The sequence below is a fragment of the Oxyura jamaicensis genome, chromosome Z (assembly GCF_011077185.1).
Source record: "Oxyura jamaicensis isolate SHBP4307 breed ruddy duck chromosome Z, BPBGC_Ojam_1.0, whole genome shotgun sequence".
NCBI lineage: Eukaryota > Metazoa > Chordata > Aves > Anseriformes > Anatidae > Oxyura > Oxyura jamaicensis.
Window position 1 is genome coordinate 54,291,818 of NC_048926.1, and position 23,399 is coordinate 54,315,216.

General features: G+C 41.5%; 1 protein-coding gene across 1 annotated transcript in view; it reads right to left on the minus strand.

Moving 5' to 3' along the window:
* Window positions 1-4,548: 4,548 nt before the first annotated feature.
* Window positions 4,549-23,399, minus strand: part of LOC118156682 (neuronal acetylcholine receptor subunit alpha-7-like) — a 58,427-nt gene continuing 39,576 nt past the window's right edge. The window contains exons 9-10 of the mRNA XM_035310843.1: window positions 11,481-11,590; window positions 4,549-6,514 (exon numbers count right to left, since the gene is read on the minus strand). Of these exons, the coding sequence (XP_035166734.1) occupies window positions 5,993-6,514; window positions 11,481-11,590 (632 nt within the window). The 3' untranslated portion in view covers window positions 4,549-5,992. The remainder of the gene's footprint in view (window positions 6,515-11,480; window positions 11,591-23,399) is intronic.

The window sequence follows — 23,399 nt, forward strand, 5'->3', positions numbered from 1 at the left end:
TACATATATATAAAATGTTATTCTTACTCTGCAGAAGCACCAATTAAAAAAACACAAGCAAACAAATAAAAAAAAAAAAAAAAAACTCACAGCTTTAAATAAGAGGTACGTGGTTCACTTCTATTTCCGTAATATGATTTCAAAATTATGACTTGAAGGCTCTCTGGAAACACTCAAAAAATATTGCTGGTTTTGTGAAGATGAGAGATGAGGTGGAAAAATTCTATAGTAGTTTTATTTTTAAAAAAATATCCGCTCTGTGGGCCAATGCAGACTATTCTTCCCTGAAGCCCTTAGGAAGCTGAATACAAAATTTTATCTCAGGACAGCAGTAGATGCAAGTATCTCACTTTATTAGTTAAGGATTTGGGAATTTCATGCTGAACTTGATCTCCTTCAGCTTTAACCATGGGAGCTGCTCAGAGATATGAAAGAAGATCCTGACCCAAGTTTGCTGTGTAGTCTTTTCTCCAAAAGCTATTTGGAATTAAAACACGAAATTCACACAGCACAGCTGCTGAGAAGTCTGCTGTTTGTCATTACCATTATGGTAGTTGAGTTTCTGGGCACTTGGGTTTCGGTCTGCTGCTATGTTTCAAGGCACTTGAAAATTCAAAGCAGTGGGAAGAATGTGCTGCAGAAAGGCCCTTTGGGCACAGTTGAAATGATGTATCCAGCATCTCCACAGCTTGAGCCTTCCCAGCTATTGCAGAGCATCCATCTCAGGTCATTACCTTGTTCTGTCTGATCTCATATGGAAGGTGTATTTTAAAGTATTTGAATCTAGTCAATTTACTTATGTGCTAGTGATTCCTAAGCAGCGGTAAAATACATCAGCAATGCATCTGGGAAACTGTAAATTCTCTGTTATTTAAGATTAGTTATGTAGGAAGCATTTGAAACATAGCTGCTGTTGATCCCATGTTGGTCTGGAGAAATATTTTGTGAATAATTTGCGTGATATTTGATCAGGAGTCAGAACTAGAGATCCAAAGATAATCTTAAATGGTGATGGAAAGCAGTTGTGATGGAGTCTAGCTTTAAAAGCTACCATGTCAAATATAAATCCAAGAGATATTTCTACTCTTTCCTATATGAAAACCTGTGTAGACCCTAGCGGCCTCCAGCCTCTTCAACATGAGAGAAAGTGAGCCAGCTTTCTGAGCATATGCATTTTTACTAAGTTGAAATGGGGAGTTTTGTATGTTTTGGGTCCTTTCTCCCTTACTCGTCTGCAGTCAAGAGGAAAAATTATAAGAAACCCTTGTTTTGCTAATAATTCCAAACTGGATGTGTAATTCTGGTAAGGGGAGGTTTCCCAGGCAAATTTTCTTTGCTAAGCCCAACCTCTTAACACAGACATATTCTCAATTAATGTTTTACAGAGGTTCAAAATATTTTTCCAAATTCCAGCAAGAGGAGATTGACAAAAGAGATTTTAATTGAATCATAGAAAATCCGAGTTGGAAGGGAACCACAAGAGTAATAGAATGGCCTGGGTTGAAAAAGACCTCAAAGATCATCTAGTTTCAAACCCCTGCTCTGGGCAGAGTTGCCAACTACTAGAACAGTGGTTCTAACTAGATCCCTGAGCAGTCTGAAATCTGCTCTCCCCAAATCCAGGGTTGAAGTTTTGGCAGCAGTTTTCTTTCTATCACCAAATATTTTGAATTCAACTACCTGTTGTGGTTTAACCCGGCCGGCAGCTAAACACCACACAGCCGTTCGCTCACCCTCCCCCCTCCCTCTCTGGGATGGGGGAGAGAAACGGGAAAGTGAAGCCTGTGAGTTGAGATAAAGACAGTTTATTAAGACAGGAAAATAATAACAATAATAGCACTAATAATAATAACGTGTACGAAACAAGCGATGCACAATGCAATTGCTCACCACCTGCTGACCGATGCTCGTCCTATCCCAGAGCAGCCAGCCCCCCCACACCGGGTAGCCACCCCTAGATATTGTTCAGCATGCCGTCAGATGGTATGGAATACCCCTTTGGCCAGTTTGGGTCAGCTGTCCTGGGTCTCTCCCCTCCCAGCTCTTGCTGCACCCCCAGCCTGCCCGCTGGCAGGACAGAGCAAGAAGCTGAAAAGTCCTTGGCTTGGTGTAAGCAGTGCTCTGCAGCAATTAAAACATCAGCATGTTATCAGCACTCTTCTCATCCTAATCCAAAACATAGCACCCTACCAGCTACTAGGAGGAAAATTAACTCTGTTCTAACTGAAACCAGGACATTAAGTCATGGTCACTACAGCCAAGGCAGCTACCAATGCCACTTCACCCACAAGACACTCCCTGTTTACAAGCAACAGGCATAGAAGGGCAACTTTCCTAGTCAGCTGGACTCACCTGTATTTAATAACATTGTGCTGATTTATACAACTCTCTTACTCAGGACTTGTGGTTACTTAGTGTAAGAAAATGTTTTTAGCTCAAAATCCTCTACTTTTTTATTATTATCATTACTAAAAGGTTAATGTTAGTTCTAAAGAACTATATAGTTTTACTGTAGTAAGTGAATGCTTTATATTCATTGATAGAAGTTATACAGCCACACTTCTCATGGTGGTAGGCAAAACAGCAAACTTTCAAGGGTGACTGCCAGTCTTCTAAGAAGACTGAAAAACACATTGTTCCAGGGGTATCTAGATATTTGAGTCAAGATAATTTAGACACTTCAGAAAACATTGTAACCCATGAGTCAAAGTGAAAATGAGGCATTGATGGTATCTATTGTTTTTTATGCTTCATGAACAAATCAGGGCAGATTCTCATCTTCTTATGCTGAATACCACCATACCAGAAACCTACCATGCCTTCTAAGAAATAAGGCTCTCTTTAGCAAGAGACAATGCATAAGGGCATTTACTGTCATGTTTCTGTGTTACTTGGGAAGGGTAAGAGGATCAACGCTCTTCATGTAACACTTGTGTAAGTGCCTTGCCTTTGTAAGGGACATTATGGGCTAGTTCGTTGTTGCCATTTACCTTTTGTAGTCATTTTGGGATTTTTTCCTTCTCTTAGAATTATGTAATACTTTGACAGATACTCTGACACTATCTAGCCATGTCATGAAGGGCTGTGAATCAGTACATACTGATGATGCATCAGCCTTTCCAAGGGTGCTGTGGTTCTCAGAAATATCTTAAATGCATTGGCACTTTATTCTGCATTGCCCTGTGTGTACAGTAACTATTTTCTGTGCCACATTAAACTAGGTCATTCTACAAATTCTATGATGATGGTGCTATTACTAAGTGACTACGGAATATCAAAAGGATGTGCTTTACTTTGTCATCTTAACAAGTAAGCAGGAAGAAGTTTCAGTCTAGTGTAAAGATTTGTAAACTGCATACAGCTAACATAATTAGAGTGTTAGAACACATTTGTAAGACACAGTCCAACCTTGCTATATAACAGTATTACATAGTAAACTGTAAATTGAAGTTTTTATTTGCACTAGACTTTATAAAACAAAAATGATTTAAATTAATATTGAATTAACTCTTTTCAGACAGTTTTTGTCCTTTATCTCATCCTAACATATACACAATCAGTTAAAAAACTCTTATACAACAAATCTACATTTCATGTAAAAAAACGTGCTTTGCTTTGGAACGCTAAGCTATTCTGACTGTGTGCTTTAACTTTAGCTTTTATCTTTTTATCCTGTCACTGGAGATTACTTTCAAAACGGAGATCTTCAAGCAAAAATATTAGTGGTCCTTGAGCAAGTGTTCCAAAGGTCATTTAGCATCCTGCATCATCAGCTGCAGAAGTAAATGATATTTAGGCTCTTTATTTATCTATTGTCCCTGTAACTAAAACAATAATTTACAGTGAGCACTTCAGCTGCAGTCCAGGAGCAGAGCCTGACACATCTAACCTGAAGCCCCAGACCAGTACTGCAGTTCAGTTACAATATTTCTATTAGGTAAACTGCTCTTGAATTGCATTCTTCAAGGTCAATTTCATAAGTAGAAGCACCAAAATGAGCAGGAGAAAGAATCAGAGATCATGGCAATTTTGTCTTGCTGGCCCAGAAAGAACTACTTAGGGCACTAGAGCTCCTGTGGAGGAGAGCCAGATCTCAGAAATATGGACTGAATTTTCAGTGGAGGTTTTTACCATAAGTCATTGTTACTTCTCTGAGCTGTACCCAGAACTGAAGAAACTGGCGTTAAGTACAGAGCAGAAAAGCTACATGAAATACTGAACAGGTAGCTGTAGTCAGAACAAGCAGGGTGCTTTTTTGAACATAACTCCAAGTGGTGTGATAGCTCCATTGGTGTGATGATCTAATTTCAAAGCTACAGACATAGCATTCTTAACAGTGAAGTCTCTATCTAAAGGGAGCCATCATACCCCTAATAAAGATCAATAGAGGAGAAGCTCAAGAACCTGATCCTAAAAGACATAGTTTCATGTTCCTTCAGTCTGTATAGCTATCAGCTTCACTGTCACCTTTTAAATTAAATTATTTCTCTTGAATAAAAGCTCTCTTGCTAATTTACTTTTTTTTTTTTTTTTTTTTTTTTTTTTTTCTCCAATACTGTTAGTGAGACGGATCCATCAGGCAGGTATGGGAAATGTTAATTCTGGTGCTCTAAGACTTGGAAGAAAAGGAAGGTGTAGACCAGCCAGAGAAAACAATAACTTGATGTTTTCTTATAGTGAACACTCTGAAAAATGCTGTGTTACCCCAAAGAGGGAAGCTGCCTAGATCAGATGACATCCTTTTACAGGTCTGTGGTGAACAGTTGGCAAAACAAAATCATACCAAGAAAGGCGTTATTGCCACCGCATCAGTGAATGGAAAGAAGCTATTCAGAAGAGTGCTTTCTTGCCAATATCTTCCAGCCAAATGTCATGATAGAAATATTTTTTTTTCATTAATTGATACTTTGATACCTTAACTGAAACATTGCTGTATAAAAAATTAGCAAAAATAAAAATAACCTTTTACACAATGTTTTTGACAAAGTCATAATGACCAAGCTTGAAAGTGGACTGCACTAAAAGAATTTGCAAAAAATATTGCTTAAGTGTGGTGTAGGCCATGGACAATAAAAATTGAATCTGACACCAGTGAAATCATTGGCAAATTTGCTACAGATTATGCAAAGCCAACATTTTTGTCCTAATTACACAAGCTTAATCACTCTGCATTGTCAACTGTGACCCAAGAAATCAGAGAGATCTCAGATTAAGTAAAGATGCCAGCTACAGTTAAGTGACAAGAGCACCAGGGGTGTTCTGTTAATGACATGTATGATTGCCAGCACGAATTTTCTTTCCATACTCAACAGCCAACATTTCCTACATTAGAAACAAACTAATAAAAAGATAATATCCTGGCCAAAAATAATAATAATAATAAATATACTTATATTAATAATTAAAATCTGGTAACATATTTACTGGTAAAACATTCCAGACACTGCACTGGTAAGAGCTAACAAGATGATAATTTATTTTCTTATATGCAATATGCAGGATCATAAAAGTGCAGAGGGATGTCTGTCAAATCTGAGAAGTAAATTTCACAACCACACTAAACAAAAATGATAAAACATAAAGATATTGAAAACAATAAAATGCTGCAAATCTTGTAGTCGTGAATGTATCACTTAACTTATTAACAATATTTAAAAGTTCACGAATACATAGTAACACATTGACACTACTGTTAACTTGTAATAAATGCATTGTGCACTTGAATTCTTGTCTATTATTTGTAACAGCTGATGACATAATTATGTGTGGAATTAGTCTAGGAAATAAGTAATAGCTCAATATGTATTCTACTCAGTAACTACAATTACTAACATCAGTAATAATTGTCTTCTAAAATTAATTTTATCCCCATCAGTGTATGTTAGCACATAAAAGTACACTTCTCTCTTTTGAGCTAAATTACTTAGCAGAATTACTGGTAATATTCACTTTTAAGTTACCTTTCTGCTCTTTGTGTTTATCTTTGAAATCCTTATGTAAAATCCTTTGAAACAGCTTCTATGAAGTTTGGAGCAGACATGAGTATTGTAAATGTGCAAATGATGGCAAAAAGGGTAAATGCAACCAGGCATAATCTGTCTATAACTGCAGCTGCAAACTTCCACTCACTGCAGATCTCTTCACCCTCGTCTTGCTTCCTGAAACGTGTTGCTATGAACTGAACTTCCTCCAGGATCTTCACAATCACTGGGATAGTATCCATTAAAGCTTTCTTTTGAACAAGCTCATTATCTTCTGGCAAGGTGCAAGTAATCTTTCCACTCTTGCTACCCAGGTCATTGTTCTGGGGGCAGCATGGATTCTCCATTGCATGGTAGCTGTAGACCATGTTGCCATTGCTGGACTGGTGCCCAGGCAGGACGTTCATCTCCATGCTCTTCATGCTTGGATGGTGCTTGGGGTAGCTATATTTGCAAGAGAGGGGCTTCAGGTTTTCCCCAGGTTTTTTCATACGTAAAAACCAAGCACACCAATTCAGCAGAATGACGCGGACCTGAAATAAAGTGATCATAATATTAAAAAAAAAAAGGGGGGAACTTTAGTGCAATTTAGGAGGTTTTGAAACATTCAGTGACTGTTATAGTCAGTCTGTATGTTCTGCTAGAATGACTGCCTGCTGTTTCTAAGGAATAACAGCAAATCAGTTAGACTGGCCAGTTCAAATCCAAATGCTGTTGTCAGCTGCCATTGTCTCCCCATGGCCTGCTGTACAACTGCTTGGAGCACTGTGCGAATGCTCTGTCCTGCACGTGGCAGAGTGTGGAGTGTACATTTCTTGTCAAGCTCATCAACTGAGCCAACTGCAGAGAGTGCATCCAGCACTTTGTCCTTGTGAACTGGTCTTCTGATGTCCTGTTTGAAATCTGAGCCTCCTGTAATTCCTATAGTTGACATCATTTGTTGCAAACTAAATCAGTAAGTCTTGTAACCGTAAAGTCCTTCAAGCAGTATGTATACAAAATTGATATTTGCAAGGTGCTCATGAGTCACTTCAGGGAGAGAGAGGGCCTCTGTAATGACTGGCTGCAAGTCAGATCTGCTGTTTGGGAAAAAAACAGAAGAGACCACTGGTTTCAGGAACATGACTCTGCATTTCAGCTGCAGCCACTTCAGCCACACAGAGCTCAGCACCACCCTCTGCCTCTGTGGTTGATTTAGATACAGGTTGAGTTGTCTCCTGTTTGCACAGTGCAGATGCAGGGATGGGGAAATTACAGCAAGCACATCAAGTTGCTGCTGTAATGACAAGCATAATTTCAGAAAGGAGAAGGCATTAATTACCACAGTTGGGAATAATACTAATAAAAACCCCAAGCAATAGCACGTGGAAGATGGTTACACAACTTTGAAATTCTGCAGTAAGCGTTCTTTTGGTTTGCAGTCTCATACTGTTTTCTGTGAGCCTTTCTGCTTCTCTCCTACTAATGAATCATTTACTCCTCACCCTGGAAGAATACTTCCTCTGTTTCAAATTATTGTGTTTTTCCTGAGGGCTTTAACTGTTTCATTATTTCCTCCATGGTCACCACAGACAAACAGAAAATTGTAGTGTAGCAGCTTAAAAAAAATCCACCCTTGATTTAATTGAACTTGCTTAATTATAATGTCCTCTGACAGCCTTTAGACATAAAATGAAACATCATTGAACAAAATAAGGTCTTAATTGCTAACAGTATTTTAGCAATGTTTGTGGCAAGGGGAAGAAAGATAAATTTATTCTCCAGTACCATGAAATTCCAAAATACTGCATGAGGCGAACTTTCTTATTAGAAAATGTTAATATGTCTCTTAGCTCTGGAAGGAGATGTGAGCAGAAAAAGCTTTATTCTATGGGAATGTTACTTTTCCTTTCAAGACAAAGTGTTTGCTCCTTAGGGAAATTAGATTTATAAATATAGCCAAGCCCATTTCCCATAGAAAAATAAATATGTGCAAGAAAGCAACACAGCTTTTAATTTGCTTGAACTTCAAATACAATATTTCTTTGAAAACAGAGTTGCTCAGGCATCAAAATGGTCTGTCATACCAATTAATCCAGGAGACAGACACAGCACAGGAGCTGTCAGAAAACAGCCCAGATATGATGGTGTGAACCTACATTCTCATCTGCACTATCGTTTCTGGGTTTCTGTGGAGGAAGGGCACAGGTATGCCACCCTCAGAAGCAAGCAGCCCGCCGCGGTTGCGACCCTGCCACCACCACAGCCCTTCTGATCTCACCTATCCAACCGTTTTGGTTGTCAGCAGAGGTAGGTTGGCTGGAGAATACCTCACACCTGGTATTATCCAGTCCCAAACTGTTGGACTAGCTGGACTTTGCCTCATGCTATTTCAGTAGATGTTTTGTAAAGTGCCACGTCGCCATCAGATCACACATTGGAATTGAGTAACCAGCAAATACCATGACTGAACACCTCGGATTTAAGCTTCTCTCTTGGAAAGATGTAGGCTTTACTAAGTCATCAAAGATTAATAGAAAGGAAGGCACAATTCTCATCTGTGGAATAAGGGAAGAAGCAAGAACTTGCAGAGAGCTTAAAAATTAACACTCATATCTCCTCCCTCCTCTGGCCCAAAGGCCAAACACCAAGCCCTTGGGAGACAGGCAGGGAAAAGAAACTGCTCAGTTGTGAAAAGTTTAGAAAGCAGATGCTTCAGCAGTGCAGTCAGTTATAACCTCTAGGTTTAAAGCTGCTTCCACACAGACCCAGTGCCTTCCCCTGGAACTTGCCCCAGCAGCTAATTGCATCGGAACAGGAGGTGAAAATAATTGTGTAACATTATTCAGTCAACGAGGGCAAGAGCTCTGAAGTACTCTGATGTCTGGCTTTGTGAGGAGGAGATGAGAGTGTGGGGAGTAAGTAGCTGGTAGGGGAATCTGATGAGACTGGAATTGCAGAGAAAAATAAAATAAAATAAAATAAAATAAAATAAAATATAAAATAAAATAAAATAAAATAAATAAAATAAATAAAATAAAAAGTATTTCCTACTTTCTGCAAACCAATTTATTATATCCCAGTTTTTCATTGAGCGAAAGTCTGTAAGGTTGTCTGTGACAAATAAAATGTAACATGCCATGAAAGAGGGGGACAGGAAAAAATTAAAATGGAGAATGTATCATGAATCCTAGCGACTGAGCCTTGACCATGTATTGCAGAGGACTAATGCCCAATTTTGTGGAGTTAGCCTCTTCCCTGCATACCTGGCATTCACCATTTTTTCTCTTGAAATCCCACAACCCTGTCAGCGTGCCTGTTCTGCAGATTTCATAGTCTTATCATCTGCTCTTCCCAGCAGTCTGTTAAAGAGTCTTTGCTTCATAACTGTTTGTTGGTTTGTTTGCTTTGTTTTGTTTTGTTTGTTTGTTTGTTTTAACGCATGCCAGTTCAGCAGTCAGGGCACTGAACCGTGTTCATCTGGAGTGGTAATTCTTTATACTCTGTGTTTCCAGATTAGAGGGTGGACCTCAGCAGCTCCGTGGCAAGACCCCAGACTACTCAGCCAGGTCTTCTTTTACCTGTAGTTTTTATTCTTTCATTCTTTGGTCCAGACGTTGTCAAGCACAGACCAGACTGTAGCCACAAAGCTTAGCAGCAGGTCTGCAGAGGGCTAATGAGTCCCACACAACATGCTTCAAAACACAGGTCTAGAGCCCTCCGTTCCATCTCTTCTCACCCTCCATCCCCTGTTTTCCCATGCTGGTTTCAAGAGTCTGGTTAGGCCCAATGCCAAAACTGGTCCAGACCTAACAGAATCTCCCGTGTTTGTCAGTTGTGTTAGCACAGGATGTTGCCATGGGGATTTGCAGCACTGTTCTCACAGGCTTGTGCTCTCTCACGAGAAACTCACAGAAGAGTCCTGAATCATAATTTCCTCCAAAATCTGAGCATCGTACGACAGTTTCCTCAGCAAAATAACTGAGGAGGCCTGAGAGGATCTCCTGCTGTACTGTGATACAGAGCAAGAGCTGACTTGGAGGGCCTTGTGCGAATATTAAACGTGAGCCATTTTGTCTAGGCTCCTCAAAAAGCAAGAGGAATAATAAAATTGCTTATGGGAGCTGTTATGCTGTTACATACTCTGTCCAGGTACATATCTGAAGCGTGTTTACCCAAATTTGTGCCCTCAAGTCTTGCTTGCGTGGAGGCTTATCCACAATTCACATGCTCTGGTGTCTTAAAAATAAGATGATCTTAAATGGTATGGCACTTTAAGAAATAATTATTAGTAGACTTATTAGCTATTGGACTTCCTTTTTATTTATTTTTTAATTTGCACTGATGCTGCAGTTTATTTTTAGAGAAGTCGAATTAGAAAACATTTCTGTTCTCAGGCTGACATTGGTAAGCTTATGACATTTAACATTATGTCAGGATAATTGTCTAGCATGACAAATGTGGTGAATGAGATCCTAGAGGATGCTGTAGGAGCAGATGTCTGCAAAACCAAGGTAGGCAGATGACTATTTGTATCTGTTTATGCTTTCATTGCTTTTCTTTTTGCAATAGCAAAGCACAGGCTTCTTATTCTAAAACCTATTCTTAGGGAAGGGAGAGAGGAAAAAAACATACTTTTGTTTTAACTGGGAAATCTAAAATAAACACATTCCTCCTGAAAGGCATATGGGACTGGTGCCAGACCTCAGTGGGAAAACAAAGTCTTCTGCTGTAGAGAAAAGAGGGTCCACATGCTAGCTGAACTGAGAAGTGACCAAATGGAAATAGACAAAATTGATTTTCCACTCAGAGCAATGGAGGTAGCTTCAGCAAAGGGCAGATATTTGAGCCAGTGATGTCCAGGGATTTCCTTGATGCCAGAGAGAGCCCAACAGTATTGCCTTTCTGTTTCTGCTGATGGCGCATTAGGAGCCAGATCCAAGCTGTGAGAAGCGTAGCTGTGCTCAGTGTTCAGTAATGAGTTGTTGGTGTTCCTGGTTTTACAGCAGCTCTGTGAGCCAGCTTGTAACTGGGGCAGTTGCAAGACAAGATAAGCAAATTGGACTCACCTCCTGCCTTTGGTCTGGGGGATTACAGCTCTGCCACTAAATTCGGTGAGAATCTGTGAGGGAGCAGAGCAGACAAACTGCCCAGCAGAGACCAGTAAAGGTTTGCTGGTGCTTTGTAATGTCACGTTTTATTGGTGTCTGCTGGATAAGAAATCAAAGGCACTGCCCACAGGGCTAGTGCTTGCAAAGCAGGTGCTGAGAGAGATTACTCTTATCTAACCCTGTTTAAAATTTAAATAAAAAAACTAAATAACAGACACTGTTTTTAATGGAAACCCCAATTTATTATGTTTGTTCTTTCACCCCAACAGCAAAAGTAACTGTGTAAAACAGTATCTGTATTTGACACTTGGGGTTAATGGGAAACAACTTCTTTCCCTCATCAGTTTGACACAACATTTCGATTTTTCTATCAGCAGGCTGTTGAATATTTACCACCAGAGCTACTTACCCATCTGGGCATCTTTCCAGCTTGTGGGTCATGATGGTGAAACTGCAGAACCAGCACTGTTACAACCACAGACAGCCCAACAATGACCATGATGCTAGCGAAATACTGAGCTGCAAGTAGAAGGAGGATTTGGTCAGGAGGGAAATCATCATCAACAACATCATCATCATCATCATTATCATCCTTGGCCAGGCCCTGAGAGCTACATTTGAGAAGCACTGCTTATCCAAACATACTCTTCTCTGATCTTCCACATTGGAGCATCTGAGGCCTTTGGAGCATATGAGACCTTTGAGGTTTTCAGTCTACCTGCTCAATTCCCTCCTCTCCACCAAGAAAAGCCCAGAACCAGAGAAGGGCTTATGTGGGTGAGTTTTTTGTTTTTTTTTTTTTTTTGTTTTTTGTTTTTTGTTTTTTTTCCCCAGAGAGGAATGTACAGCCCCATGCTGGGGACCCCTGCTCCCTGTCTGGTGCCAGGACAGCAAGGTGCCTGCAGAGCTGAACAGAACACCAGCACTCCTGGCCCTGGACCTCCCTGCCATGCAAGGAGAGGTGGTGGAGAGAAAAGCTGTCTTTGTGGCAACAGTGGACACCCCAGGAAGAGTGGTTGTGTCACCACTTTCTCCTCCTTCATGCCATCATTGCCCACAAGGGGTTAGGTGCATTTTTTCAGCACCCTTCTCAGCCCTTCGGGCCACCTCTCTTGGTGTCTCACACACTACACACTTCCCTAAGTGCTAACTCTAAACCTTCCGTATAGGAAAGAAATCAAGATCTTGAAAGCCAGAACTGGGACCTGAAACTGAATCTCAGTGTCAGTAGAGCCTCCTCATGCCAGCAGTGGGGTTGAAGCACCAGAGCGTACAGAAGAATTATCCACAGGGCTAATGACATTTGAAGGCATCTGTGTCAAAACACCAGGGACCATTATAGCTGGGTGACAGGGAGAGATGTGGGAGAGAATGTGATACCACCACAGGCTGCAGCCTCCTTCCATCATCACCCCTCCCTCCTGCAGCTTGCAGAAAAAAAAAAAAAAAAAAAAAAAGAAAAGAAAAAGAGAGAATCTAACTAAGACTCCAAGGCAAGTTTTTTCTACCTCAGTTTCTTAATGCTGCTTCCCACTGCCTCAACCAAAAAAAAAAAAAAGAAAGAACAAAAAAAGTTTGTTCATAATAATGAGGTTCTGAAACCTTTCTGAAACAAACGCTGCTGTTGTTTCAAGAGGCAGGTGTGGGTTTCTGAGGCAAGATGAATTTCACAGCTGAATGCTCCTGACAGTGAGGTGAATTGAGAGGTCTTTGCTGCACCTACTCGTAAGAGAACAGACCCAACAACCAGACAGAAGAACAGCAGACCACAAACTCAGGACTGAAAGGGGATGTCTGATTTGATTCCAGCATGCCCCATACAAGAGAAATGCAGCAGTGTTGATATCACTGTTTTAATTACTGCCATACACCTTTAAATACTACGGTAAGTTCCATACAATTTGGTGCCTACAATAAGACTAGCTGACCTGAAGTGATCCACTTAAAAGAGCTTTGGCTTGGATTTTTTCATAGAATCTTACAAAAATTACGTGCCTGGTTGAATTTGAAAAGTACTTGGTATTACATAACACCATCAAGGTCCAAGCTAATGATTAGGATAGGAAATCAGTCTTAACCTTGTGTGCTGTAAACCCTTGAAATGAGGTCAGGAAATTGCTGTAGAGATGTACTAATAAACAAGGAAAGCTGTTCTCTCAGGAACAGACTGGGAATTGTAGGGGACCCGTGGAGTCATAAAGACAGACGGTTTTTGGTTTTGCCTAATGATAGACAAAAGAAGATAGAAACGAAGAAATGGCTGGGTGAGCATCATCTGAATTGTCAGGAGGCTTCAGTTCAAGCTACAGTTAAGTTTTCAGTTTGAAAGTAAGGATGGAGGAAATAGTGAATTTTACTTCAGCCCTGTTGCCAGGGTCAGGTAATGAAATGTCACAAGAGAATCTGTGAGATGAAAATTGGCAAAATTAGCATGGGTAAACCCATGCACCCCAGGTGCTGAGTTCATCACAGGGAAAGAAACCCAAATCTCTGGAGCAGCCCAGACCTGAATTTTGGCAGCCCTAAAGAACCAGCAGTGAAAGGGGTGGACGGAAGTAGCAGCGGGTGGCACACTTTGCATGTTAGCCTTTCACAGCTCCAGTATGCAACATGATGAAGGATGTTTTTCCTGCTCTCCTGTGGCAAGACGAGGTAGACCTAAGAGTCATTGTTCACAAATAAATTGCTAGATCCCCATGTCTACCTTTGATCAAAAACAAGATTTCAACTACAATCCAAATTGTATCCAAACAGAGACGCAGGTAGAGGTGTCCAAGACCAAGCTGGGCCTGGGTTCAGGGACAGTTCACATGGAAGGGAAGGAAACACCCCAGGACTCCATGATAAATTCTGCCAAGCAAACAGATGCTGACTCTGAAAAAAATGTGTACCCACTCAGCATTTCCTAATATTACCTTCCAGAGTTTAATCTTGCATCCTTCTCTTTCCCTGCTGAAAAACATGGTCCTTCTGCAGTAGTCAGAACTGGTGAGGACTCCCATGCTGTCTCCCATGCACTTCCCCAAAAGCATTGCTTAATGGTTTGAGAACGCTCCAGCCTGCTGACTTGGCATCTCTACCCCTGGCTGGTTTTAGCCCTCACAACAGATGGATCTACTCCATCGCCTGGTGAAAGCAACAAGGGCTGATGTCCCATTTCACACCTAGCACGCCCTCTGCTATAACTGTGACTTTCTCACCTTTCTTCAGCCACCCTACGAGGAGAGGAGGAGTCTGCAGTCACCCCACACTTGCCCCACAAGGGTCCAAATTAGTTAACTCTATTCCTGGGGCACCACAAATGTTGCCAAGCACTGCCACAGAAATAGAGATGCTCTCCCATGAAATGTGGCACAGAAAACAAGTGACATTTATGGGCTTAAGGCTTTGAAGCTGTCGCTCTCACCAAGCCCTACCCACATGTGTGCCTGTTGGCAGGAATAAATGTGAATCTGATCTCACAAAGAAGCTCATCCCCTCTCACTGAAACAGCAGAAGGGAGGTGCTCAATCTTTCTCACTAAGCATCTCTCTGTATCCTTCTTAAGAGCTCCTGCTTACTGAGATCTTCCCTCATAGAAATGGGTCATCCTGGAGGCTTTAACAAATCACTTCCCAGCGGGTAGTGTCAGCCCCTGGATTAACGAAAGGCAATCCCAGACCAGGGTGCATTAGCAAGAGCACAGGATCAAGTGCTGTACGTCAGCTGCTCTGGGGCACATCCGGGAAATGGCTGACCCATTCTGGAAGACAACTGCTTCATTTGCACTCTCTGCCCTGGAGAGCTGCCACAGTCCAGGAAAGGGAGAGATCCATGTTTCCAACCCCTCGATATACCTGCCTTACACAGAGACATTTCTCAGGAATACCAACGCCTGCTAGATGCTCTCCATTGATTTCAGAGCTGCATGCCACTCTCTTTAGCAGTTGCGTGTGAAAAGAAAAGCTGTTTAAGAGTCTTGGCTGATCCCTTTCAAGCATGAAATATTTGCTCTCCTACAGCTGATATTATTCCCCTTGCCAAAGGAGGCGTGATGTAACACGCTACCTGGACAGCTGTTCTAACATCTGGGAGTTGTCAGCCTCTGTCTCTGCACTGTCAGAAGAAGATCAGGTGCTGCTGTCATAGCAAATACAGATCTAATATAGCCACAGAGACCCAGAAGCTCTTTAAAATATCAGTGACAACAGCTATTTGTTCTTACAGACATCCTCTGACATTGCCTATATCAAAAGGATGGCACTGACTGGCAATTCATAACTCAAGGAGCTTCAGGCATGATTTATGGACCTTCTGTGCCCTTATTTGATGTCAGAAAAGCACCTTAGGGTTATTTTAGAAATTACTTGGATCTGCTGCTTGAGTGAAACTGGATTAACTTTAAGGGCTGATTAGGAGCAGGGTAAATAAAACAGAAACCCTGAGGGGCGAAGTGATTCCAGATGGATGCTTCACTTTGTTGATTTTATCACTGAACACTGACTCAGAAAGCAGTATATTACCCAGATTTATTAACACAGCTAATCATAGGAAAGGCAGAGCTTCTCCATTGTGGCTAGTTACAGTCTTGCTGTTACTATGGAAGAGGGGGGACAAAAGAGAGTGTCATGATCAAGTATTTACAGTGATAAGGTTGGATACTTCCCACTGCCTTTTCTGTTTGTATTCCTTCTGTCGTGGAAGCACCAGCTTGTGCATCTGAAATGCTGGACTGATTTAGAGCTGCTATAAGTCATGTCATTTCAATCATTTAGCACTGAGCACTTCTGGTGAACTCTCACGAAATGGCAGAAACATCCCAGAGAGAGAGTGCACAGAATGGCATATACACTGCTCTTCCCTCTGGAATGGCTCCAGATTAATAAACGGAAGCCAGTGGAGGGTGCAGGAAACCTCAGATGCCAGCACAAGGACTTCCAGCCTTGCTCCTTCTTTCCTCCTATGGCATGGAGCAGGACTGGTGCAGGTCTGATGCTGTCGCAGACTGCAGCAGGAATGGCTGTAAATGGGCAGAGTTTCTTGGAGACCAGGGAAATCAGAAGGTGGAGGACAGACTGCCTTGCTGGCTGACTTACTGTTGTACACAGACATCAAAGAGACAAGGAAGATGACAAGGGCAAGAAAAAGTTGTCCATCATTAAGATTTGCTGTAGGTGGGACACCTTGTGTTAATCCATTAGGTCTCACTGGCAGTATAAAGCAAAAAACATTGCTACTGGTGCCTCACAAACATGAAATGTCTTAAAAGGCTGCGAGACTTCAGGATTAGACCCTATGTTGACCTTCTGATTATGGTATTTGCAGAGGGCATGGATTTTCTATCTCTTTTTCCTCCCACATGCTGTTGAATAATAGAAGCAAGTGTTTCAGGAATAAATCTGTTCTTATTTGTTTTTTTATTATTATTATTTTTTTTTTTTTTCTTTTAAACAAAGTGCACGAAGACTCATGGATTTCTGCAAAGCACCATTGATCACTGTAAATAACTGCTGCAAATAAGAATTTCTCTTGGGTGGAAGAGGCTGAGAGGAGACCTGGCATCAGCAGGTCACCAGGAAGGACCATGAAAAGGGAAGGAGAAAAGCATTTCACAAAACTGGGAAGAGATAGAGAAAAATGAAATGGCAGCAGCTGAAGACATGCAGGCAGATGACAGAAGATGCAATAGATTAATCTTATTTTCTGTCTCTAGTCAGAACCATTAATAACATCTTATGCTCACAGCTTAAACAATCTGTAAATCCTGGAGGTGGCAAAGCACCACATTGCTTCCTTGTCCTAGCAATTTGCAGTCTCATTAGCTGTATGACTAACTGCAAGAAATCACCCCAAGCATCTGCTGCAAACATACTTACCCACAGCTTACAACCTTGATTTGTGTCGTGATAACGTTGGCAAGATAATGAATGGCAAGGAGGGGAGAAGGCTGAAAACAGGTCAGCACAGTAGAGCCCTGAACTGCAAATTCAACTGTTGTGGATTTAGAATAAGCAAGCAGATGAAGAAGACAGAGGAAAACGCAGTTATGTTATCTGGAGATAAGGGTAACTTGAGGGTTTTTATGCAGCATTTGACACATCCAGACAAGGTGTCAGGCATCATGTGGATGTTGATCACAGGAAGTGACAGTTCCTTACATTCACAAGCCCTGCTGTCCACTTTCAGATGTTCTCTGCACATGTTATCTTTCAGGTGTTTCAGGTGTAAGAATCCTTTTAGAGAAAATACAGTTTTTTTTTGTGTTATTCTGGAGAGAGAAATAGTGATTTGCAGCATTTTGGAGATATTTGGTTGTGGGGAAGAAAAATCTGACATGACTGAGGACTTCTCCTGCACAACAGGATGCTCTCTGACTGGTTTTAGAACATTTCACCTGAGGATTTTTCTTTTGGGCAGTCTGATCTGACTTCTTCAGAGCAGTGGCTAGGCTGGAGGGAGAGACTCACATCTCAAGCTGGAGTTGTCCTGCTGTGAGTGCCCCTAGCTCTTGCTCTGCATATCTGTACTTCCCTGCCACCCAGGACTGACCTCAAAGACTCCTGGTCTGCTGTGAGCTGTGGACCAACAGTAGAATAAACAGCTAGAAGAATGGCAAAGTGATCATTTTAGGGTCTGTTTCTCCACTGCATTGCCCCGTTCTCACAGCAGTGGGACACCACTCCAGTAAAACAAATGTGGGCTCAAGGCAGATAAAGGAAGGTGGCCGAGAAACCTTCTGAAATTGGTGTTTTTATCAGGTACTGGAAGCAGCCAGCATCATGGAGCAAGAGGGAAGAGCGGCAACAGCTACAAACTTTTCAGTGCTTCAGGGTTTCTCCCCTCTGGAGGTGATGTTGGAGGTGGGGAGGAAGGAGGTTGGGAAGCTGATCCTGATCATTCCCACAGATTTGTTGTTCTGAATTTTCCAGTGCGAAGGGTTTTGGCTTTGTCTGACTTCAGCAAGGGTTGTAGATTGATCTGTCTTTCTGAAAGACTGGCTGGCATTCATAGTAGCTAAACATTACATCAGAAGCTAAAATTGTTAAGGTGTTTATTTTACAAGTCCAAACCAGAAGCTTAAACTGAGGCACTGATTTTTGAAGACATGCCTACAGCAGTACAAGATTAATGAGATTCTGGTCACTGTTTTACCAGGTACTGCTGGATGTGTGTAAGCATGGTCAATAGCTGTGACATCTTAAGGAGGCTCTACGCAAAAGACAGTCATGAAGGGACGGAGTTGCAGTCAGGATTCTGTCTTGACATAAGGGAACTTGTTCCTCAGTGACTTCTTAATGCATGATTTACTAGGCTTAATTACAAAGTTGCTTTCAAATGGGAAACACAGCTTTAATGAAGCAGACCAGAGATATGGAGACTGTAAGTAGGGAGGCAAAGAGCTCTTTAAAAAAGAGGATTCAAGGATATGTCTATTGCCAGAGGAAGGAACTGATCTTATCTTTAGAGATGATCATAAAAATATTATCAAAAATGGACTTCATTATCCAGCCCTGTTTACCTGAATAACTTTGTCTTTATAGACTTTTTTTTTTTAAATGACATTTCCAGTGTACAACTGAACGACTCAAATGTAGTTCTCAGATGAATTACCTAAGCCTTTAGTTTCAGTGGATAGGACCTGAGCTTGTACAAAAGCTCTAATTGAAATAAGCGTATTTGCTTAATTTCAGTGTGGTCACTGAACTGGGAAATCAGCACAGTGAGATGCACATCCATGTAGATATCCCGTCTTACATAATGCAGTAGGCCGGGTGCAGTGGTAGGGGCATGAAATCCCTTTGAAATTACTGGCTTTTATTGTGTGAGACAAATCTATGCATAACTGCATAGGTTTTGAGAAGCAGAAAGAACAGTTTTCGTATACATGAGCAGTATCACACAGGCTTTAGGATTTTTGCCAGTGATTAGCACACTCAGACCAGGCATTTCACATGTGCAACACATCTGGAGTACTTTGTATTTCTTTATGTTCCTTCCTCAAGTAATGTCATCCATCTCTCTAATTACACAGACTCTTCATAAAATACTTCCAAAGAGAGAAATCAAAAGTCAAACCATGTGTGCAGCCAGACACATTGCCCATGAGGAATGATTAAGCTACACCAGGGAGGGTAAGTTCAGGACACAGCTGCTGCTGTATGGACATGGTCTGAAAGTCTTTTAAGGAGTTACACTCCAGAGCTTTGAGTGCCAGGAGGGACCTCTGGGACCCAGAAGTGAAACAAGCCTTGTGTATAGAGTTGAGTTGTGCTGGGCTCTGGCCAAACCATTGTGTTTGTAGATGTCCTGGGACTAAAATGCTCTTCATCCAAATGGCTGAGCTGGTTTCTGTTGCTGTGGGTAGTTAATTTTTTAAACAGAAACAGAGGCATCCTTGCTCTGGTTCCCAGGCTTCTTTCTTTGGCGTCACAGATGACTTTGCAGAAGGGCAGCATTCAGCTTTTCAATGGTCTCTGTGCCTTGCTTGGCACATATTCATGCTGCTGAAAATTGGGTTTTGGAAGTACTTTTTTCCCCCAAACATGGATGCTCTCCTGGAGAAGGATGAGAGCAGATGTTCTGCTATTCAAGGAGTAACTAGCTTCTGATATGAATGCAAGCCCCCATGAAGCCTGGGAGAGAGCAGGGACCAAATGTTATCATCCAGACTACCCAGATAGAATATTTGGCAGGGAAATAGACTGATCATTGTGGAAAAGAAAGTTCCAGTAAACATAACCCTGCAGTGCCATGGAGCATGAGGATTCTGGTGTTGAAAAGTGCTGAGCAGCCTGCTGCTTATATCTAAACCAAGCTTTGCTGCCTGCTCTTTGCAGAAGAGGTCTGCTTGTTTTTAATGTGTATTAACACAATATTTAGAGAGCTGTATAGAAATGAGGGGAATTTGAACATGATGAAGAACAGCTCTGGGCAGCTTTATAAGCAGAGAAAGAAAGGGCACACACACCAAGGTACCAGGGAGCAGCTTTATGCAGAGGTAGGAAAAAGCAAATGTCTTGCCCTGCCTGTCTCCTTGTGTTTATTTAGGCTGAGTAGTGCTTTATTCTCTATAAATATAAGTTGAGGACAAAGGAAAGTGGCCTCAGCTAAGAAGAACCAGACTATAATTTCCACATTTCCTTTCAAATAGACCAGACCTGATAAGCTACTTCATTCCTCCTAGGTGTCGTATTAGAGCAGCATTCCTTTGTCTTCTCAACAGAGACACTCTGAACAGCAGCTGTGAGAATTTCTGGCATTATTACCTACTATTACTTAAGTAGTTAAAGCTGAGGTCAGATGGTGGAGAAAAGTAAGATGTACAGCATGCTTGGGTTTAGTGTTTTTACACTACCAAAGGCCAGAAGTGTTCAACCATGTCCAGGTAGCAGTGGATGCATGGCTGTTTAAAAAAGAAAAATAAAAAAATCTAGGAATAAATTCAGATTTTCCAAAGCACGTGGGGTCATATTTTCCCACATAAAGACCAGCAACAGTGGCTTTTCTGTAGATTAACAATTGATTTTTTCAGCTGTCAGTGACGTTGAGAAGAGGATAGAAGGTGTGCTCTTCATAGAGTCATTTAGTTTGGATAAGACCCTTAAGATTATCAAGTCGAATCATCAACCTAACACTACGAAGTCCACCACTAAACTGTGTCCCCAAGTGCCTTGTCCTCATATCTCTTAAATATCTCCAGGGATGGTGACTCCACCACTTCACTGGGCACCCTTTTCCAATGCTTCAACACCCATTCATGAAGAAATTCCTCTGACATCCAAACTAAACCTCCCCTGGCACAACTTGTTGCTGTTTCTTTGAGTCCTATCACTTGTCACCTGGGAAAGGAGACCAACATCCACCTTGCTACAACCTCCTTTTGGATAGTTGTAAGGACTGATGAGGTCTCCCGGACTGGGGAGACGATACGCTGAAGTATTTGGAGGAAGGGCTGACTGAGCCAGCATGCAATTCAGGCCTGAACTATAGGCAGCCCTGGCCCTAGGCACACAGAGCCCATCAGGGGTCCAGAGGGCAGCTCTGGGAGATGGCACATGTGGCACGGGGGCTGCACAGGGGCCAGCCTTGTGCTGGGGCAGAGTGGGCAGGGGGTGAGGAGCTAGGAGGCCCAGGCAGATCCCTCTCTTCAGCAACAGCCAGGCCTCATCTGGGCAGTCCTTCCTGTGGCCCTGGGCAGGGCAGATGACGGCAGACTTTCAGAGAATGATGCCTGAGTGGACCCCACCTTGTGGAGGGTCGGTTTGTTTTTAGGCTGTTACAGGGCAGCATCAGATGAGAGTAGCCATGGGATTGCTTTAGGCACCTCTCATCTGGATACCCAAAGTCAGTCTCCAGTGTCTTACAAAGAATTTGTGTGCTAGCATAATTATATTATAGTGTTTCACAATGCAAAATTTGTCTAATGAACAGATGAAAGAAAAAGACTGCATTTGACCTACGTGACAACTTTGAGATTCCAATATTTAATATGCTCTAATTATATAGGCATTAGGAAAAACTTGTAACAATGCATGCAACCAATGAGGCATATTTAGTATAGAGAAGAAAATCCTTTACCGTCTCCTTGGGTTTGTGATCTAAAAAGGATGAAAAGGTGTGAGAGGTCCTAATATAACTGAGACAACATTTACCTGGAGAAACAGACTGTTGCATAGTCACCCTCCTTCTCCACAGGTAGATGTGTTTTTTTTTTGTTTTGTTTTGTTTTGTTTTTTATCTCCTTGAATTTAGATAATGAGATATCTGAGTAAATCTTCTTTTGGTATTTTTATGATACAATTCATGCTAGGCTTTAATTTTACAACGATGAAATGCACCTTCTGTCAGCACTTAGATATATTGTTGAATATTTTGTTTATTTCAGCTGTCTGGAATGTGTACCTTAGTCATAATTTATATGTAAATATTGACCTTAGCTCACAGGAGAGGATAATTTAACAATTTCTGTTTTCCTTTGGTATTCATACTTATTTCTTTTACAGTCCAGAACAGCTTTATTTTTCCTACCCTGCAATGAGTTCAGGACACTATGCTTTACCCAGTTTATAGGAGAGAAACTGAGTCCTCATGAGATCAAGATAGAGTGATGATCCTATGAAAATAAAAGTAATAATACCCGTCTGGATCACTCACATCAATTTCAGGATAGGAATGACACAAATAGCCATGCAGCAGGTGTTATTAGCTGGGTCTTGCAGAACAGTAGAGTCCCAGCCTCATTTTCTCCTTTTCTCCAAATTTTGCAAAAGGAGGACCAGGAGGTAAGGACCAGGAGATAAGGGAATGCACTGCACAGCTCTCTTAGCCCCAGTGAAAAAGGCAACTACTGGCTGCTTTGCCTGTGCCCACAGGGTGACTGTCATCAGTTTTTCCTTCAGCAGGTGCTGGTAGTTACACAGGCTCTGCACCCAGATGCATGTGCATCCAACAGAAAGACAAAAAAAAACATGTGCTGTCACTGATCACAACTTGCCACCCAGGCTTCTGCCTCTCCCATCCAACTTAGCCATCACAGCTCTGCTGGGTTTCTGCATCCTCAGTCCAAGAGAGGTGGAGAGCCACCTGAATGTGCTGGCCATCAGATCAGGTTCAAGGCATTCCCTTCTGCCTCTGCTTCTCTGAAGGCAGAAGGGAGCTTCTCGCCGTTTCTCCCTCTCATGCTGCATGTGACAATGCAGATGGCTGAGGAATGTGCAGCACACAGAGGTGACTTTCCCTTCCTGTAGCTTATGCCACAGGCAGCCTCAGAAACAAGATGCCATCAAGTCCATCTTTCTCACCTTTTCTCTTAAGGTTCATAATAAACAGTCTGTGTCTTTGTGTGCTAGCACCTTGATATGACAGTCCTGTAACAAGTAAGCAGTCTCTCCTCCCACACTGCCACATCAATTTACCTTGTAGAATAACAGTGAAACCCTCACCTGACTTGTTATGATACTCCAGAAGGAACAAATTAATTAAAAAAAAAAAAAAAAATTACAGCCTTCTGTCTTTCTTGTATGACTTTGGAAATCATTTAATGCTTTATAACGTCTTCACTCCTTGTCTGCAAAAATGGGAAAATGGCATTCCTGCATTCCTTCTGGATGTTTTTTTGTACTTCCCATTCATTTTGTGCTTTGTGTGCTCAACCTACTGATCTGGAGCCTTCTGATACCACTACAGTGACAACATGAGTAACAATCTACCATGCTAAATCCACATAAGATTTTTTTTTAGATGTTTCCATGGCTATTTGCTAGCTCATAATAAAAATTTAAAAAATAAATAAATAAATAAATAAATAAAAATAAAAAAAATCTAGTATAGGTTTCTATTTCTTGTATTG